General features: G+C 42.4%; 1 protein-coding gene across 3 annotated transcripts in view; it reads left to right on the top strand.

Moving 5' to 3' along the window:
• Window positions 1-7,331: 7,331 nt before the first annotated feature.
• Window positions 7,332-18,851, top strand: part of Tlk1 (tousled like kinase 1) — a 118,436-nt gene continuing 106,916 nt past the window's right edge. Inside the window, exon 1 of one of the 3 annotated variants that reach the window (XM_029535863.1) lies at window positions 7,332-7,619. Coding sequence is in view for 1 of the 3 variants with exons in the window: in XM_021192069.1 (XP_021047728.1) it covers window positions 7,481-7,619 (139 nt within the window). In the remaining 2 variants the exon portion in view is untranslated. Of the gene's footprint in view, window positions 7,620-7,854; window positions 8,031-18,851 lie in introns of those variants that run through there. The other 2 variants (XM_021192069.1, XM_029535861.1) reach the window with 2 other exon arrangements.

Raw genomic sequence — 18,851 nt, 5'->3', positions numbered from 1 at the left:
CAAGTGCTGGGATTAAAGGCGTGTGCCACCACTGCCCGGCTGTATGTTGTTATTTTTGTTGTATATTAAGACAGATTGGTTGAAGAAGGCACTGTGGTATACAGCTGTAGTCTCAGCTATTTAGGCTGAATCAGGAGGACTGAGTCCTGATCCAGTCTTGCATAGTGCAGGTAGAATGTGTGTTCAAGGCCAGCTAGGGAAAGATAACATTTAAAAAAAAAAAAAAATGATTTTTTTTTTTTTCCTGGAGATTGAACTCAGGACCTTGAACAAGGATTAGGTACTATAAGATTTGAGGGATTTTTGTTTTCCCTGTGTGTGATACATTTGTATTTTGGTTTAATCAGCAAAATTTAGGAGGGAGTATGAGTAACTGTGATAACACTGGTTTAATCTATTCCTCCCTTTACCTTTCAAATTGTTAAACCATGCCATGTCAATCTGTTGCACTTTGTATCTGCAAACATTGTATAATCCTCATGTCCTTGGAAGGCAGTTTGCAGTGCACTTTATGGGAGGGGAACAGTAGCTCGCAATGCACTTTATGGGAGGGGAACATACTGTTCTAAAGTTGGTTATGATCTTTTAATGTCAGACACAATGAATCCACTTTGATAATCTTGTACTTCTAGTTCTTTGTTGTTTATGAATTTAGGTTTTTCTCTATTCCAATGTACTGACAAACAGGGAAAAGCATTTCTATTGCTAGAGAGGTCAGAGAATGTGTGACCCGGTATCAAACCAGGGCCTCGGGCACACTAAGCAAGTGTTCTACCACTGAGCCACATCCTAGCCACTAACCCAACCTATTGTTCATAAACTCTGGGATCATCTTTTTTGAATTTTTTTTACTATTTATATATTTATTATTATTATTGTTATTATATATGTATGGATGCTTTGTCTGTATGTCTGCCTGTGTACCATGTGTGCGCTTGGTACCTGTGGAGGCCAACAGAGATTGTTAAATCCCCCATGATTGAAGTTATTAGATAGTTATGAGCTGCCATGTGGGTCCTGGGAATCAAACCCTGGTCCTCTTGACCAGTGCTCTTAGCCATGGAGCTATCTCTCCAGCCCCTTCTAGAACAATCTTTATAAAGGATGTAGAAGCCTGAGCCTTCAAGCAGTGGCTTTGTGAACTGCACAGTGCAGGTAGAACAAATCCATTCATATTTGAAGTGGGTGTCCTTCAGAAATCAATGTGATTTGTCCAACGGAGGCAGCATATCAAGATGGGAGGACAGGCATCCTGAGAGCTTCAATCTGTGAATATAGTTGAGTTCTTTGCTTTTCTCAAAGATTTTTATTTAAACAAATGTAAATCTCTCCCTGTCTCTCTGTCTCTGTCTCTCCCTGTCTCTGTCTCTCTGTCTGTCTCTGTCTCTGTGTCTCTCTCTGTCTCTGTTTCTCTCTGTCTCTCTCTGTCTCTCTCTGTCTCTCTCTGTCTCTCTCTGTCTCTCTCTCTCTCTCTCTCGTGTGTGGTGTGTGTGTGTGTGTGTGTGTGTGTGTGTGTGTGTGTGTGTATGTGTGTGTGAAGAGGGCATCAGATTCCCTGGAGCTGGAGTTACAAGCAGCCACAAGCTACCCAGCGTGGGTTCTGGGACCTGAACTTGGCTCCATCTGGAACAGAAGCATAGTCTCTTAACCAGTGAGACATCTCTCTAGCCCCTATTTTCCTGTCTTCAGTTGACTCCATTGTTGCATGTTGCTCAGGCTCTCTCCATAATACTGAACACAAGAGACCCTTCCACATCAGCCTTCCAAGTGACTGTCACCACTCACTGGTTCTTTTTAACCAGCTGTTTGTGAGCATTCTGGTCTTCGAGTGGTGTCCCACTGTGTTTATCCATTCTCTTGTTGATGGACATTTGGGTGGCTTCGGTTTGGGGCCTCTGCAAACAATGCTGTGCACGGTCTTATCTCCTGGACCACAGGGGCAAGGATTCCTGCAGTATCTCCTTGGAACGGAATTGCCAAGTCATCCTATCTTCAACTTTACTAGGTGCTAACTTATGAACTCAAAAGGGCTGGTGCTGCCAGATTTAGCCAATGACAGCACCGAAGGCTCAGTTAAAGTCAAACATCAAATAATCATAATTCTCAATGTAAGGATTTTCATGTAAAATTTATATTTTATAAATAAAATCACACTGACTTTATTCTAGAACTTGTTTCTTTTTTTTGTTTTGTTTTGTTTTGTTTTTTGCTTTTTGTTGTTGTTTTTGTTTTGAGACACGTTCTCTCTACATAGCTCTGGCTATCCTGGAACTTACCATGTAGATCAGGCTGGCTCCATCTCACAGAGGTTTGCCTGCCTCTGCCTCTCAAATGCTTGGCAACCTTAAGAAGGTCAGTGAACTTTACCAAACCACAAATGTCAGTGAAGAGGGAGGGAGGGAGGGAGAGGGGTGTGAGAGAGGGGGAGGGGTGGCAAAATACTTTTCTTCCTTTCCCTGTTGGATGTCCAACCCAGACAGATTCTGAGGTTAGCCCAGAGGGCTCAAAGGCAGGCATTCGGGCTGGTTATGTATATGACACATTGACTCAGTAAGTATGTACCACTAAGTGTATGCCAGGTACGTGCCCGATTCTGGAAATAGAACTGTGAACATGACAGGCCAGGGTACTTGCCCCCACTGAGTGTCTGCCACAGAAAAGGAATGGAAGACAGAAAACAGTGAAGAAGATGCTAAGGGATCAGTAGTCTGCAGGCTGCCGGGGAGAGAAAGCTGGCTTGTGGGTCTTGCGTAGTTGGCTGGTGGCAATCTCCTACTATCGCTGATTGAAAGCTGCAGTTCTCACACCCCTGAACACTTAGAAGGGAACTGAAGCGAAACAGCCAGTGCTCAGGGCGACAGGAATGGCTCCAGCATCCCATTGCATGGAATACTTACAAAGGACATCTTCATTCAATCAGGCTTAGTTGTGGGCTTGGAGAAAAGGATTCAGATGGCGTAGGAATTTTTTCTTTTTTCATTTGCATTGAGAAGGGGTGACCTCGAACTCACAGAGATCTGACTGCCTCTGTCTCCTAGGACTAAATGTATGCATCATCACTGCCTGGCAAAATGCATTTTTTAAATATCTGTAATATTGGATCTGTTTAAAATAATTTTACTTCCAAAGACAAATGGAAAAGAGTCTAATAGCCATAGCTGTAGATTATAGTCATTCTCTGGATGAGGGCTCAGGTCTCTACCTGCTCATATGACCTTGCCTCAGGAGACCTTTAGAGATGTCTGCTTTGCTCTCCCACCTCCTTACTGAGCCTCATAAACCCATTCTTTCCATAAAATGGACAGACCACTTGGCCTGGGTCAGCTAGTCCTCCAGAGGCTTCAGAGTGAAGAGCCCAGGGCACAGGACCTTTCCCATCTCTTCCCGGTTCTTCCTAGGAAGAGCTCCCGCCCTCCCTTCCTTGCCTTGCTGACTTCTGTAGTCAGCTTTCTCTCTAGGAATATTTCAACCAGGAAGATTGCCCAAAGACCCCCTCCCTGGGATGTGTCCTTGCTCTTGAGGTCCCCTTTTTCAGCCCTCAGTGGTAGATGTCCCCTTCAGTCTGAATTTGGATTCTTCTGACATTTCCATATTTTTCCTGCCATGCAAGCTATTACTCTATACTTATTTTAAGTGATTATACGCACATAACACAGATACATTTTTTTTTTTTCAAGACAGATTCTTGATATATGTCTTAGTTAGGTTTTACTGCTATGAACGGACACTGTGACCAAGGCAACTCTTATACAGACACCATTTAATTGGGGCTGGCTTACAGGTTCAGAGGTTCAATCCATTATCGTCAAGACGGGAACATGGCAGTGTCTAGGCAGGCATGGTATAGGAGGAGCTGTGAGTTCTACATTTTCATCTGAAGGCTGCAAGGAGAAGATTGGCTTCTAGGCAGCAAGGATGAAGGTATTAAAGCCCATGCCCACAGTGACACACCTACTCTCACGAGGCCACACCTCCTAATGGTGCCCTGCCCTAGGCCAAGCATATAGAAGCCATCACATTGTATGACCCAGTTGGACTTGGACTCATGGTCTTCCTGTGTCAAGCTACCAAGGAGCTAGGGTAGGCAGCTTACAAAATTACCTATTTACTTATTTTTAAAGAATCATTTATTTTATTTATATGAGTACTCTGTAGCTATCTTCAGACACACTAGAATTGGGTATCAGATCCCATTACAGCCGGTTGTGAGCCACCATGTGGTTGCTGGGAATTGAACTCAGGACCTCTGAAAGTGCAGCCAGTACCCTTAATCGCTGAGCCATCTCTTTAGCCCCCCCAAATTACCTATTTATATAATTTTTGTCTAGAGACATTTTATGCTTAAATTATTTAAAAGCTATTTAATGAACTTTCCCTGAATATAAAAAATATACAATTTGCTGTACACCACTTGGGGAAAGACAGAGGTAGAAACAATAACTATATAGTCTCAACACCTGTACTGGTCATTGACCTTTTGTGGGAATACCCTTCTAGTCATTTATTTTTTGTACAAACTTACAAATGGCAGTCATACCCATGTTTTACTTATTGTAATGTACTCTGAAAATTCTATCCCTACCCTTTGGTAATTTTGAAGGCGTGGGTTTAGATGATGCATGGCATCCCATTTTTAGGCTAAGCCCGTTGGTTTTTCTGCTTAGCTCCTTATAACTGGAAGAGGCTTCTTAAGAAGGTGGGAAGTGCATTATCTTCATCATAAGCCACAAGAAGGCAAGAGCAGAATATGCAACTGTCCTTTCCGGGCAGCAGCCACAGGCAAAATAGAACTGAAGTAACTCGAGTATGCACGTGCCACGTGCCTCTAGTCACCACTGAAAAAGACAAAACAACAAAAAAACCCAGGCTGCATAAAACGTTGTCAGGAAGGTATCTGTAGTCCAGTCTAGCCTGGTGTTCAAGGCAATCCTCTTGTCTCTGCCATCCAAGTGGTGGGACGAAAGACTGGAGCCACCTTGCCTTTCTGCCCTGGGTTTTATTTATAGTTTATGAGGAATTGAACTCTCAGTTAAAGTCCTGGAAATGACAGGAGCCACCCAATAAGTCTAACCTCTTTGTTATAGATGGGAAAGTTGATTTTTTTTTTTAATAGTTGTTGACATTAAAGTCCGTTCTTTTAACTTCCTTCCTGTTCTGTGTGCTTTATGATACAATGTGCAAACTAAGCTTACTCTTAAACGAAAGAGGGGCTGGGGTAGAGTGTTTGCCTAGCACATATGAAGCACTAGGCTTGACCCCCAGTATATAGAAGACCAAGGAAACAGGGTATACATACATATCATATAAGATCATAGGTAAGGCCGGGCGGGGTGGCGCATGCCTTTAATCCCAGCACTTGGGAGGCAGAGGCAGGTGAATTTCTGAGTTCGAGGCCAGCCTGGTCTACAGAGTGAGTTCCAGGACAGCCAGGGCTATACAGAGAAACCCTGTCTCGAAACCTCCCCCCCCCCCCAAAAAAAAAAAAGATCATAGGTAAGCAACCAAGACATGGGTGTACGTCCATATAAAGGCTTGCACACAAACATTCATGGAAGTATTATAGCAAGAAAGGGAGAATGCAAATGTCCATCAAGGGATAAGGAGGGATATATTCATACAAGAAAATGCAACCATATGGCTATTAAAATAATTATGTTCAGAGAGACCATTTTATGTCCAGAAGAAAACACTGGATACTTCATCTAAAATTCAGGAAAATTCAAATTACTCTGTAGCACAGAAAGCAGATAGATGGCTCTGAGGGGGATGGAAATGGTGCAGGTAGGAACCTCAAAGGGGTGGGTAGAGGGGAGTTGAGTGGGCAACAGATGTTCGCTACTGAGTGTACAGGGGGCATCAGTGCCTTATGCACCCTACAGTGTGAACTAAAGCCACACACTTTACAGTGAGTCCATTCTGTGTCAATAAAGTTGCTCAATTTGTGACAGTTCTTAGGTTTCAAAAGCAGAATGCGACTGAAAACAGAAGAATCTGAAGCACAGGAACACTCCAGTGACTTCTGGCAGAGCTGACAACCAAGGCGCTATTCTGGGAGGATAGTTTATCTGAAGAAAACATTACTATGAGAAATGCAAAGTCATAAAAATAAAAAATAGAAATGACATTTTGGTCCTCCTGGTAATCATGTCATTTCCTTATGCCCCCACAGTTGCTCTATAGCATAATCTTTTTAGTGTTCTATTCAATTTGGTTGTTTAAAGAGAGCAGTAACCTTGCCGTATTTTTCCTGAACTACTAGACTTGTTCTTTTATGAACAAGATGGCCAATCGCTGGTGTGTGTACGTGGGTGTGCAGAAAGCTACGCTCTATCTATAAATTTTAGCAAACGCTGTAATTTGTTTTGGGAATTCGTCGTCAATACTCAGCAGCGGCACCAGAAACTGGAAATTTCTAGAAACCATACCTTCTTCAAGATGAACAGTATAGTTTTTTTTTTCTTTTTACTGTGAATTCAGTAGTCAACATTTTCTCTTTAGATTTTCCACTTCTGTGAAAACAAAGAACAGCTCTAGCACACACTCGGGCTACCCCACCGGTAGGATTTCTCAATTCTTTTGGTAGATTGTTTTTAAGGAAAGTTTTATTTTCGTAGGTTTTTTTTTTTTTTTTTTTTTTAATTCCGTGACGACTCCTGTTTGCAGATGGGTAAGCGCACACTGCCTTTTTTTTTTTTTTATCCTTCTTCTTCTTCTTCTTCTTTTTCTCCTGAGGGGCAAGAGGCAGGCAACTCTCAACTTTTCAGTTCCATTTTGAGACTCCGGAGCCAGGCGAGAGCAGAGGCGTCTCGGGCAGGCTGGGTGTGGGGCGCGCATCGGAGCAGGCGCGCCGCGGCGAGGGGGAGGCAGGTGGCAGCGGGGGCGCGCGCCTCCCTCCGGCCGGCCCCGCGCACGCGACTCGCCGCCCCGCGCCGCGCCGTGGGCCCCGCGCCTCCCTGCGCGCTCGCGCCCTCCCCGCCCTCGCCCCGCCCGGGCAGGGCCCTCCCCCCNCCCCCCTGCCGGCCCCGCGGCCGCCGCCGCCGCCGCTACCGGAGGCGCAGGAGCCTCGCGATAGTGTTTGCCTTGGCGGCGCGTGACGCCGCCGCCGCCGCCGCCCGTAACTGATGCAGAGGTTACCCCGCCGCCTCAGCCGCCACCCACCGCCCGCCACCGCCCGGGCGACGCCGGGGCCCGACGCACTGCAGAGGTGCCGGCAGGTTCCGCCCGCGGAAGTGGCCTCGGTCGGCGCGGCCCGCGCTCCGCCCGCGCTCCGGCCCCGGCCCCGCGGCCCCGGCCACTCGCCTCCCCTCGGCGCTGCCCTCCCCGCCCGCCCTCCGCCCCGCGCGCTCCCTCGGCGGCGCGGCGCTCCCCTCCCAGCCCTCGCGCCCGCGCTCGCCCTCAGCGCGGCCCCCGCCATGACGGAGGCGGGTGCCGGTGCCGCCGCCGTCGCAGGGGGGGAGTCGGGCTCCCAGAAAGTAGCTTGATGAGTGTCCAAAGTAGCAGTGGAAGTTTGGAGGGGCCGCCATCTTGGTCCCGGCTCTCCACGTCTCCAACCCCGGGCTCGGCGGCGGCGGCCAGGTCCCTGCTGAATCACACGCCGCCATCCGGGAGGCCCAGGGAAGGTAAGCGCCGCCGCGCCCTCCCGCGGGCTCCCTCGGCCCGCGCGGACCCCGGGCTGGGGTGGGGGGTGGCGGTTCGCGGGCGGGAGGCCTGCCCTTGCTCCCTGAGCCTCCCGGCCTCGGGGCTCGGGTGGGTTTGCCCTCGCGGTGCAGCCTCGGCGCGCGAGCCCCCTCCCCTAGCCCGCACTCCTCCCCTAGAGGCGGTCCCCGCGCCGCCAGTCGGGCCGCCGGGACCGGTTAAGATGCCCCTCGCCCGCCTCCCGCATGCTCTGGGCTGCCTCGGATCTGACTCGGATCCCCAGCGCGGCCCCTAGAGCGATCCCAACGGCAGACCGACTCGTGGGCAAGGCTGCTCGTGCCACCCCTCCAGATGGTTGCAACTTTCCTTCCTTCGCCCTTGGCTCCTGCATGTTTGTACGTTATGCTCGTGGGTTGCAAGTACGCTCGTGTTCCTTTCTGCCCAGGGGTGGTGGGTTTGTGTGTGTGTGTGTGTGTGTGTGTGTGTGTGGGTGGGTGGACATTCCTGCTTGAAGGTTTCTGCAAAACACGCACTGAGATCGGTTACAATTGTTTTCTAAGTTTTCTGGCTTCTTGCATGCAAGTGTTCTGCCACCAGATGTAGCAGTCACACAGCTAGTAAGGCACCTAGTGCTTTTGACTAAAAAATGAACTTGCTGCCTTTAACTTTAAGTATACTCCATAAAATGGAATTCGGGAGAACACTCCTTTTCCAGAGAAGAATAAATTTGCATCGGATCTCTTTTAACGCCCTTTTGTCTGGAAAATGCGTAGTCGTATTCGTTAGCAATCGGTAAATGGGTTTTTCGCTCCCGGTTGTCTCGCACAAGGAGATTACCAGCACCTTTAAAAAAAGAAGAGGAAAACGTTTGAAAGTCCAGCAGTCTGGTACATCTTGTAAAGAAATTCAGAGCTTCGGTTTATGAGTCGTTAGGATTATTGTATTTTGAAAATGTCTATATTTATTATTCATAGCCTTGGTAATTGCTAATCAAATGTTTCTTGCCCGGATCCAGTGGTTGAGGCATGCATTCTTTGTCATTTTGTTCCCGTGAGCATGTGTGAAAGTGACAATAGGCTCAAAGATTGACGTGAATATGCTCTAGAAAATTCATGGGAAGATTTGATTTATGGCATCCATTAAACATGCCGAATACGTTGACAGACATTTTCCCCTTTCATCTCACCCTGACACTGATTTTTTCATTAAAAGAAGATAAGAGCTTATTTATTGAATGACTTAAATTAATAATCTGAGTTTTTCCTTTCATACTTGAAAGTTTATGTTTATGTACATGTATAAACTTGAAAGTTTGTAAGCTTAAAATTTAAAGTGTGTGTTGTAAATAGGGTAGTTGGTGCTTGTAGCTTGCTTGTTTCCAGTTTGTAGTTTCATTACGATGCCTAATGGTAGTGTGAGTTTTGAAAGACTGTCTTGGTTTCTAGAGTACTAGACCTTTGAAAAATAATTCCTCATTGATTTCTCAAGTGTTTATTGAGCCATTACTATGAGCCAGGACCCATATGTGATAATCTGCTAAATGCATGGTGTTGGTTTAACAGTTGACTTCTGTTATCAGTCCTGGGAATTTGGCAGGCACCAAATTCAGATGGAGTTTCTAAGGAAGGTCAGCCCTAGCTGAACCTTTAATTGTCTTAGGTGTGCCGCTCTGCACCCTTCCTGATGATGAAACATTCTGAATGGTTGGAATAACTTAATTCAAACTTCCAAATAACCAGAAATCCTGCTCCCCTCCTCAGTAGGTTTTTTTTTTTTTTGAATGGGTTTTGTTTTTTTGTTATTAACCTAAAATAGTGAGTCTTAGTTAATACTTGAAATTATGGGATATGGTCTTGTGAGTTACACTTGACAACAAAGTTTCCTTCCTTTTCTCCTTTCCCCTGGAATCTTAAATAAAGTGGACCAGTGCTGTACTACAGGGCTACACCCCAGCCCTCATAATTATTAGGTCATTTCTTTTTTATTAACCATGTAAATTAAAACTGTTAACTGTCCTCCACCCCTATGCATTTTGAGGCTTGGCACCATGTCCTTAAATTTTACCATTGCCAGAAGAATGGCAAAATTATCTGTTGGAAGCCCCCAAGGATCAAGATGGAGAAATTTATCATTGAGTGGAGTCCCTGTTTTTATTACAGGTGTTTAGTACCTTTTGCAGGTATATATGTTAATACACTGCATAAACTGATTAAGTTTAAGGACCTTTTGATTTCAAGGGTCGACTAGTAAGAAACATAAGAAATGCTGATGGAATTTGATTGGAAACATTGAGTGACTGTATCAGGAAGAGTCTAAACTTTATTTCTTGAAAACCTGAGCCAAATTAACTTGCAATCACAGAATAGAAGTTAAGTTCAAATGATGTTTAGGTACATGTATGTTTGTGAACTCTTTTGTTTGCACTTATGTACATACCGTATGCATGCCTCCTGCTGAGGAGCTCAGAAGAGGGTCTTTGGATCCCCTGGAATTGGTATGGAACAGAAGGTTGTAAGTTACCATGTGAATGCCCTACAAGAGCAGCAAGGATACATGGAGCCATATCTTGAACCCTTGGTGAACTTCTTTTAAGCAAATTAAACTTTGAAAGAGATTAAAGATGTGCCATTCTTGACTGTAAAAGTTATCTGGAAGATTAAAAGTGTGTGCTAATCTTCCAGGATTTTTTTAATTAGATGTTTTCTTTATTTACATTGCATTTGTTTGTTTTGTTTGTTTGTTTTGTTTTGTTTTGTTTTTTGTTTCGAGACAGGGTTTCTCTGTATAGCCCTAGCTGTCCTGACTCACTCTGTAGACCAGGCTGGCCTCGAACTCAGAAATCCACCTGCCCCTGCCTCCCAAGTGCTGGGATTAAAGGCATGCGCCACCACACCTGGCCTACATTGCAAATTTTATCCCCTTTCCTCATTTCCCCTCAGAAAAACCCCCTACCCATTCCCCCCTCCCCCTGTTCACTAATCCACCCACTCCTGCTTCCATGCCCTGGCATTCCCCTAATTTGGGCATGGAGCCTTCACAAGACCAAGGGCCTCTCCTCTCATTGATGTCCTTCAAGGCCATCCATCCTCTGCTACATATGCGGCTGGAGACATGAGTTCCTCCATGTGTACATTTCAAGGAAAGATCTGTTGAAATCTAGTAACCAGATTTAGCCAGCTAAATAAACAGATTTTAGTTTTATTCTTTGTCTTTTGCATATCAACATATGGTTACTTTTTCAATTCATTATTGCTAAAATCAAATGGTTGATTATTCAAAAGTACCCTTTTCTCTTGCTAGTTATGAGTAACTTTTTTGTGAATAATAAAAGTATTAGTGATGGACAGTATCACAGAGCAGCTAAGTTGCTGGTTTCAGACAAGTTTCGGTGTTTGAAGACTGTGGTCCCTAGAAGAATAGGGAGATGTTAAGAACGTGATGTGGGCTTGCAATTCCTTGAAGTCACTAGCTAGAGGAGGACGGGGTTGTGTATCTTTTAGGGTTCTAGCTTAAGGATCAGTATGTATTAACAGAGCAAGAGAAAAGAACACCTAGCCTAGAGGCCTGGAAATCTGAGAGATGTGTGCTCTTATAGCTTTTTGGTCTTAACACCCCTTTATTCTACTTAACATTACTAAGGATCCCAAAAAGATCATTTTTATGTGAGTTATTTATTAATGCTGGCTGTATTAAAACTGAGAATTTCAAAAGTTTTAATTAATTTTAAATATAATAAGCCAGCTACATGTTAAGTAAAATTTTGTGAAAAATTACATTCTAAAATGAAAAAAATAGTATAATTAGTGGTATTTTATATTTTTACATGATTTTTTGGCTTATTGGAAGAACAGCTGGATTTTGCTTCTGCTTTGTAACAGTTGTGATATGTTTTGATTGAGTTGTATGAAGTACTTAGCCTTTTCAGAGTGACTGTTCCCTGTTACGACACCAAAAACTACAAGTGGCAGAACTTTTTAGAAGGTTACTGGTAATGTGGAAATACACTGTACTCCAAAAGTTCTCTCCAGAAAGTCAGTGGGGGGTGGGTGTGTCTGTCTGTCTATCTATCTATCTATCTATCTATCTATCTATCTATCTATCTATCTATCTATCTATCTATCTTCTGCCCAATGAAGACTGTGAAGAGTGGGAGATACTTGGGAGACATAAATCTAAAAAACATTAATGGAAAGTAGATTCACTCTCCTAGTCTAGAAAGAGCAGAGCTAATTCAGCAAGGTGAAAAAGTGTAAATTTTGAACAAGAACATAAGGACCATGTAGCTGCTAAGGTGCCAAGCTTGTCCAACAGTGGGAAGAAGTATTTAACTCTGAATAGTGCAGGTTACAGAGACCTTTTGTGGGGAATGTAGACTTAGATTGGGTGCTCTTGGATTTAACACGTTATGGTTCCATCTGTTTTAAAAATATTAACTTCCTGGAATCTTTTCTTTAAGAATCCCTGATTATAGTTAAACTGTATTCATATTCTCTGAGTGTTTCAGACGGTCTCAAGTCAGTACTATACACTGCTGTTGGTTTTATTCTTCTTCTGCATTTTGTTGTGATTGTCCTCTGAGGATTTTCTGGAGTCAACAGGATCAGTCTTGTTGAAATGTTGCTAAGTTCCTGGTAAAATATAATAAGCTTTGAAGACATTTAGAGAACGGAGTACTGCTAATGGGACAGTTTAGTAGAGTAGAATACACTGAACACTGGATTTTAGAATACTTTGGGGGGCCAGTTTTCAATTTTGAAAGAGAAATTATCAATATAGTCTAGTCTTTTGTTTGTAATAGCTTATATGATTTTAGAAGTAATATGCTTAAGCTGTTTAATGTTTTTGAAGATATAGTGAGAAATGAGGAAACATGGATGAAAATGTTTAAATTGATCTCTCTTGAATTAAACAATGTACATTAAATAATAACCTGGATATAAAATAAAATCAAGAATTTTAATTTTGTATTTTGAGGGTTGTACCTGTAATATTACTTACAACAATTCATTTTTAATTTTATATGGAACATAATCTCTTCTGTATGTTGTGTCTTTAGGTGTTGGAAGTTAGGCATAAATTATCTTAACATTTTTTAAAAAAGATCAAAGAGGGCACTAAGAGGCTCTTGGGAAGCACATTCTAAAGATTTATTTATTTTTCTATTTACTTGAGTACACTCTGTCTTCAGTTCAGACACACCAGAAGAAGGTATGGGATCCCATTATAGATGGCTGTGAGCCACCATGTGGTTGTTGGGACTTGAATTCAGGACCTCTGGAAGAGCAGTCAGTACTCGTAAGCACTGAGCCATCTCTCCAGCCCCTCTCTTAACATTTTTAAAAGATTTATTTATATGTGTGATTGTCTATGTGAATGTTTGCTCATTGAAGAGGTGGTGGACAGGTGTGTACACTTGTGTACAGAAGCCAGTTTGTCAGAGTTAGAGTTACTGGCTTTTACTTAGCCTGTTACGTGGTTCCTAGGAAGTAAACTCTGGTCTCAATTGCATAGCAATGGACTGAGCCATCTCTTTAGCCCCTTTCCTAACTTTGCTAAGGTGAATTTAGTAAATGTAATCACACCTCCAACTTGAGACTTCATTCAAAGTCCATTTTTAAAATACATGATTCATTAAATAAATTAGATTTATAACATGAAAATTTAGAGTAGTGGTGTATTGTTATATTTGTTCATTTGTGGCTTTTGGTTTGTTTTGAGACAGGGTCTTAGGTAACTCATACTGGCCCAAAGCAGCTGTGTAGCCAAGGATGAGCTTTGGACTGAGTTACCTGTATGAGCCTTCCCAGGCTGAAATGATAGTGTTGAGAGGGAGAAGCACTGTGGTATATGTGAGGTGACCAATGATAGTCTCTTAATGTGCTGTTAATTACCTGTGTGACCTGGACAGCTTGCTTCTCTCTGTGCTTCAGTTTCATAAAATGAGGATCACAGAGCTGCAGAGTACTGTGGAAGCAAGCTAGTACATATCTTTCATTCTTCAGCTGCGGGTATACAGATCATTTGCTTTCACTGTAAGAGTTGAGACCAAAATTCAGATTTCTTACTTTTAGGTTTGTACTTTTTCTCTTACACTTTGCAACAGTATTTTAAATATAAAATATATCTGGGGTTTTTCACAGTTGGGGCATTGATATGTCTCGTCCAACACAAAAATTTTAGAATGTATGTACACACATGCAGTCACACCACTGAGCTATATAGTGGGTCTCTATCAAGTAAAAACAAACTTCTTGAAAGGCTGAAGTAGTGGGATAAGAGTTCATGGCCTGGCTATGCAGGGAGAGCCTTAGCTTGTGCAAGGTAGGGAGGGTATCATTATTAACAAGTCCTTACTACTTGAGTTTATGAGCACTGTAAGAAGTATCTTAGATAGTCTTGTTTTAAAAAGTGATTTATAAAGAAAAAAAGAAAAAAAAAGAAAAGAAGAAAAGAAAAATTAAAAAAAAAAGTGATTTATATGTCAAAACACTTTGGAATATGCTAAAAGTTATGTAAGTAAATACATAAAGAAGACAGTGAGTTAGTTGTTCTCAGTATTTCTGGAGTATATCTCAGCCTGTATGTACCTTGGTTTGGCTCTAGGCTAGAGGATGGCATGAATAATAATAAAATAATTAGATTTCGAGTCTGCCTACACTAATTATTTTAATCTCATAATACAGAGTTCTGTTCAGTTATCCTCATTTACAGGTGAGGTCACTGAAGCAGAAAGTAAAGGCATGCGCCCAGTCTGAGCTGGTAGTCAGTGGCAGCCTGGGATGGCAGTGAGGCCTGGGGTATCATCACTAATAAAGCGCCTACAAGGGGGAAATTCGGTTTTGAGTAATTTCATGGGTTCCTTTCACTCCCCCATTTTTTTAAAAATACAAAGCCATCTATAAGATTCATTCAGTTTACAAGTAAACTTTTGTTAATTTTTTTGGCATGACTTTTATACATGCATGAAGATATAATCATATCTTCCCCCAGTTTAGAAAACCCCTCCCCCAGTTTAGAAAGCTGGACCAGCTGTGCTAATTGTACATGCTATTTTTTTTCTTTTGTTACTTTTGACACCATTTTCCACATATGGCCACATACTGAATCTATTATTCTCATGAGGATAATGGTCTAAAAATTAGGAAGCATAATCTGTCTGCCTGAGCAGGTCCCTTCTAATGTACATGATAGCAAAACGGAGCAGCTAATTTTTATTAGGTATTTACTTCGTTTACATTTTAAATGCTATCTCCAAAGTCCCCTATACCCTCCCCCCCACCCCCCCACCTGCTCACCTACCCACCCACTCCTTCTTGGTCCTGGTGTTCCCCTGTACTGGGGCATATAAAGTTTGCAAGACCAAGGGGCCTCTCTTCCCAATGATGGCTGACTAGGCCATCTTCTGCTACATATGCAGCTAGAGACACGAGCTCTGGGGGTGCTGGTTAGTTCATATTGTTGTTCCACCTATAGGGTTGCAGCCCCCTACAGCTCCTTGGGTACTTTCTCTAGCTCTTCTATTGGGGGCCCTGTGTTCCATCCAATAGCTGACTGTGAGCATCCACTTCTATGTTTGCCAGGCACTGGCATAGCCTCACAAGAGACAGCTATATCAGGCGTCCTTTTAGCAAAATCTTGCTGGTGTATGCAATAGTGTCTGCGTTTGGTGGCTGATTATGGGATGGACCCCTGGGTGGGGCATTTTTTTGGATGGTCCATCCTTTCGTCTCAGCTCCAAACTTTGTCTCTGTAACCCCTTCCATGGGAGTTTTGTTCCCAATTCTAAGAAGGGGCGAAGTCTCCACATTTTGGTCTTCCTTCTTCTTGAGTTTCATGTGTTTTACAAATTGTATCTTGGGTATTCTAGGTTTCATGCTATTTTTTTTAAAGATACATTTAGAACACTCATGGAAAATGTTAGAGACATATTAATGGAAAAATCTCTTCATGTTTGATAATCTAATTTGTAGTTCAATTTATCTTAATTTTTTGGCCTGATAACTCTCTGGCTTTAGCAGATGAACATTTGAATAAAGCATTTTCCTTGTAAAGGGAAGAGGAGCAACCCTCTTGTAAAGGCTGTGTTATCTGCTGCTGAGGCTCTGGACAAAATTGTAATGCTTTGTGGCAGATCTTTGACTTTTATTAATATTCAGTATGGGCAGAGAAAAGCTTTACATGCAGGCCATCTATGCAGTATTTTTTTTTTTTTTTTTTTTTAAATCCAGGTGTACCTTTGAGTTCAGTCTTCCCAGTGTAGCTTCATCATTAGGTCTGATATTTGGTGACTTTCAAGAAGGCAAATTATTCTTGTACTTAAAGAAATGTTCTTCACCAGATTCATTACAAGGCAAAAAATAGTTTTCTTAAATAACGTGTAGTGTTTGTTTCTTTTTTAATCTTATGTGGTTATATACAGATTTCTGTGTATGAATCTGTTTCTTCCCTTAGAACTAAATAGTGGGAGAGAGCACCAAGCTACCTTTAGCTTTAAGTTCTGAAGCCTTGTCTGAAAAGTGCTGGATTGAGTGCAGTTTCATGGTTTCCTACTCACAGTGTGTGTGCTTCCCTTTTGATGATAAATGTAGAGCCACTGGGGAAGGTCAGAGAGGCTTGTGTGAAGCTAATAATAACCATCCTGTCTTAGGAGACCAAAGGTATGTGGACTGTCTTTGTTTTGTTTTCATGAATAGTGTTTAGCCCTTAAAATACCTTTTTTCCCCCTTAAAAAAGTATTTTGGCAAACATCACTGTAATTAGACAAGTTTGTATACTTTTAGAATGACTTAATTTACTTAAAGGTATTAATGCTTCTCAGTATTCTGGGCTCTTGGTGAGTCATAGCTCATTTACTTCTGACAGCCATAAGAAGTGAGTACCGTTAATATCCCTGTTTACAGATGAGGAGATCTGTACAGAGGTTCAGAGAAATGAAGGGATGTCCTAGTACACAGCAAAGACTCAGTCAGGACTACACTGAAGTACACGGTCCTAATGTTTGTCTGTCTGACAATGTACTTCATTTAATAGATGTACTGTTCAAGCTCGTGTTAGTTGTTAAGCTTTTTTGTGGTTTGTTTTGAGACATGGTCTCACCATATAGCTCTTGACTAGCCTGGAATTTGCTACACAGCTGCCTCTGGCCTTGCTCTCAGTTATCTGCCTGCCTCTGCCTCCAAAGCTCTGGAATTAAAGGTGTATGCCTTGTAGTTTTTGTTTGGTTTTAAAGGCTGGCTTTGATTTTGAGATCCTTTATGCTTGTACTGTGATTATAGGCATATGCCATGTTCCCAGCTTAGTCACGATTATTTTAGTTACTTGTGTTCACAATGTAACATCCTTATTCATACAACTGGGAATTGTGTGGAGGAGTGTGGATTGATTTTGGAAGCATCTAGATCCAAGATCTCAGATGTTATCTGTGGGTCTCTCAGTTTCCATTTTTGGATTTTTCTAGCTTCTTGCTTCTGGAATCCCAGGCATTTACCTGTAGCTTAGCAACCACAAATGAAAGACAGCTTTTCCTTTGTAATGTTCACGTGCCAAATTTTGGTTCCTGCTCTATTTGAATTGCCAATTCCTTAACCCTCTTAAGGGCCTAGGGAGCAAGATATAGGAATGGTTGTTTCTTTTTGTTTGCTTTTGTTTTCTGTCTTTTTGCTTCTGTGCCAGCAGTGTAGGAGATGGACCTGTGTTTATAAGTTAGGGTAGGGCTTACCAAATTCCAGAAAACCAGGCATATGTATTACCTTGCACTTAACCAGAGTTGCCCACTCAAGACTGTACAAGTATATAATCCAATTTATCAGTGCTTTGTTATTAGAGTTCCTTCAGGTATTTCTTACTCTGTTTTAGACTCAATTTTATAATTTTAAAGGCTAATAAATGGCAACACAATGCAAACTCTCAGCCCCTTCTCCTCTTCCCAGTATTCCTACTTGACAGCAAGTAATTGTGCACCACATAATGAGTTAATCTAGGACAAGTGTTTACAGTCCCTTAAAATTTTGTTGCCTAGTCCTCGTTGTCCATGTAACTGCTCTGATGTTTGTATGGGACCCAAGTACCCAAGGAGTACATTTCTTAGTACATACCCTATATAAGTGGTGTAGGACTATTAAGTAGTCTATGAACATTGATACTATGAGTTAAAAAAGTATCTTCATGTAGAAAGTTAATATAAGGTAATGTTTTGTAAAGTATACTTTGTGTTGAATCTGGATACCCATAATCTTTTAGCACTTACTGTAGATTCTCAACTTAATCTATAGATTTCCTCCCTTGCCTCTACATGTAGGGTATTGCTTAGTAGTCCCTTCTGGCCTCCAGTTCATGGTCCTCATGCCTCAGATTCCCATATATTGGGGATTATAGATACAGACCAACAATGCCTAGTCTGTAGTCTTTTTTAAAATTTTAATGGAGTGAGAATTGATCACATTTGAAACACAGTTATGCCATTCATTACTAAGCTCTAGAGCAGTAACCCTTAAAGCATAAGGAGGACTTTGGTATATCTCCCTCCCCTTTGGTTTTTCAAGACAGGGTTTTCTCTGTTTGGCTCTGGTTGTCTTGGAGCTCACTCTGTAGACTAAGCTGTCCTAGAACTCTGAGACCCACCTGCCTCTGCCTCCAGAGCGCTGGAACTAAAGATGTGCACCACCACTACCTGGCTTTGTGCTGTCTCTCTTATTTATGCATGCACCACCAGATGCTTGCTGTGCAGTAGATTCTAGTTTTGTAGATGGTATGGCAGGGTTAGGTGTATGTACCTGGGTTTGTGTTTTCCTATCAGTTCTTACTTGAGTCACCTTGGGTTGGTATGAAAGTTGATTTTTTTAAAAAAATTATTTTGTGTGTGTGCATGTGTATGTATAATTAGCTTTGTACCTTTTACTAGGTATATATAGGTAAGTGCTCTCCCAGAATTGGCACTTTAAAGCAGATTAGAATTTAGACAGGTGAAAATACTTGAACCCAGTATATGTACACATTTTTGTTTGTTTCTCTTTTTTATCAGACATCTTGTATTACTTGTATTAATTCTAATTCACTTGGCCCTTTTCCTCTATCATCTGACCTCTGACCTCTGTGACCAAGCTGGGCTGTGTGAATCCTTCAGACTTCACACTGCACAGAGATCAGAAAATCCTGGAGAGTTGTGGAGAGAGAGAGAGAGAGAGAGAGAGAGAGAGAGAGAGAGAGAGAGAGAGAGA

The sequence above is a fragment of the Mus pahari genome, chromosome 3 (assembly GCF_900095145.1).
Source record: "Mus pahari chromosome 3, PAHARI_EIJ_v1.1, whole genome shotgun sequence".
Taxonomy (NCBI): Eukaryota; Metazoa; Chordata; class Mammalia; order Rodentia; family Muridae; genus Mus; species Mus pahari.
Note: the sequence above shows the minus strand (reverse complement) of the source record. Positions and strands in the feature narration are given on the sequence as shown.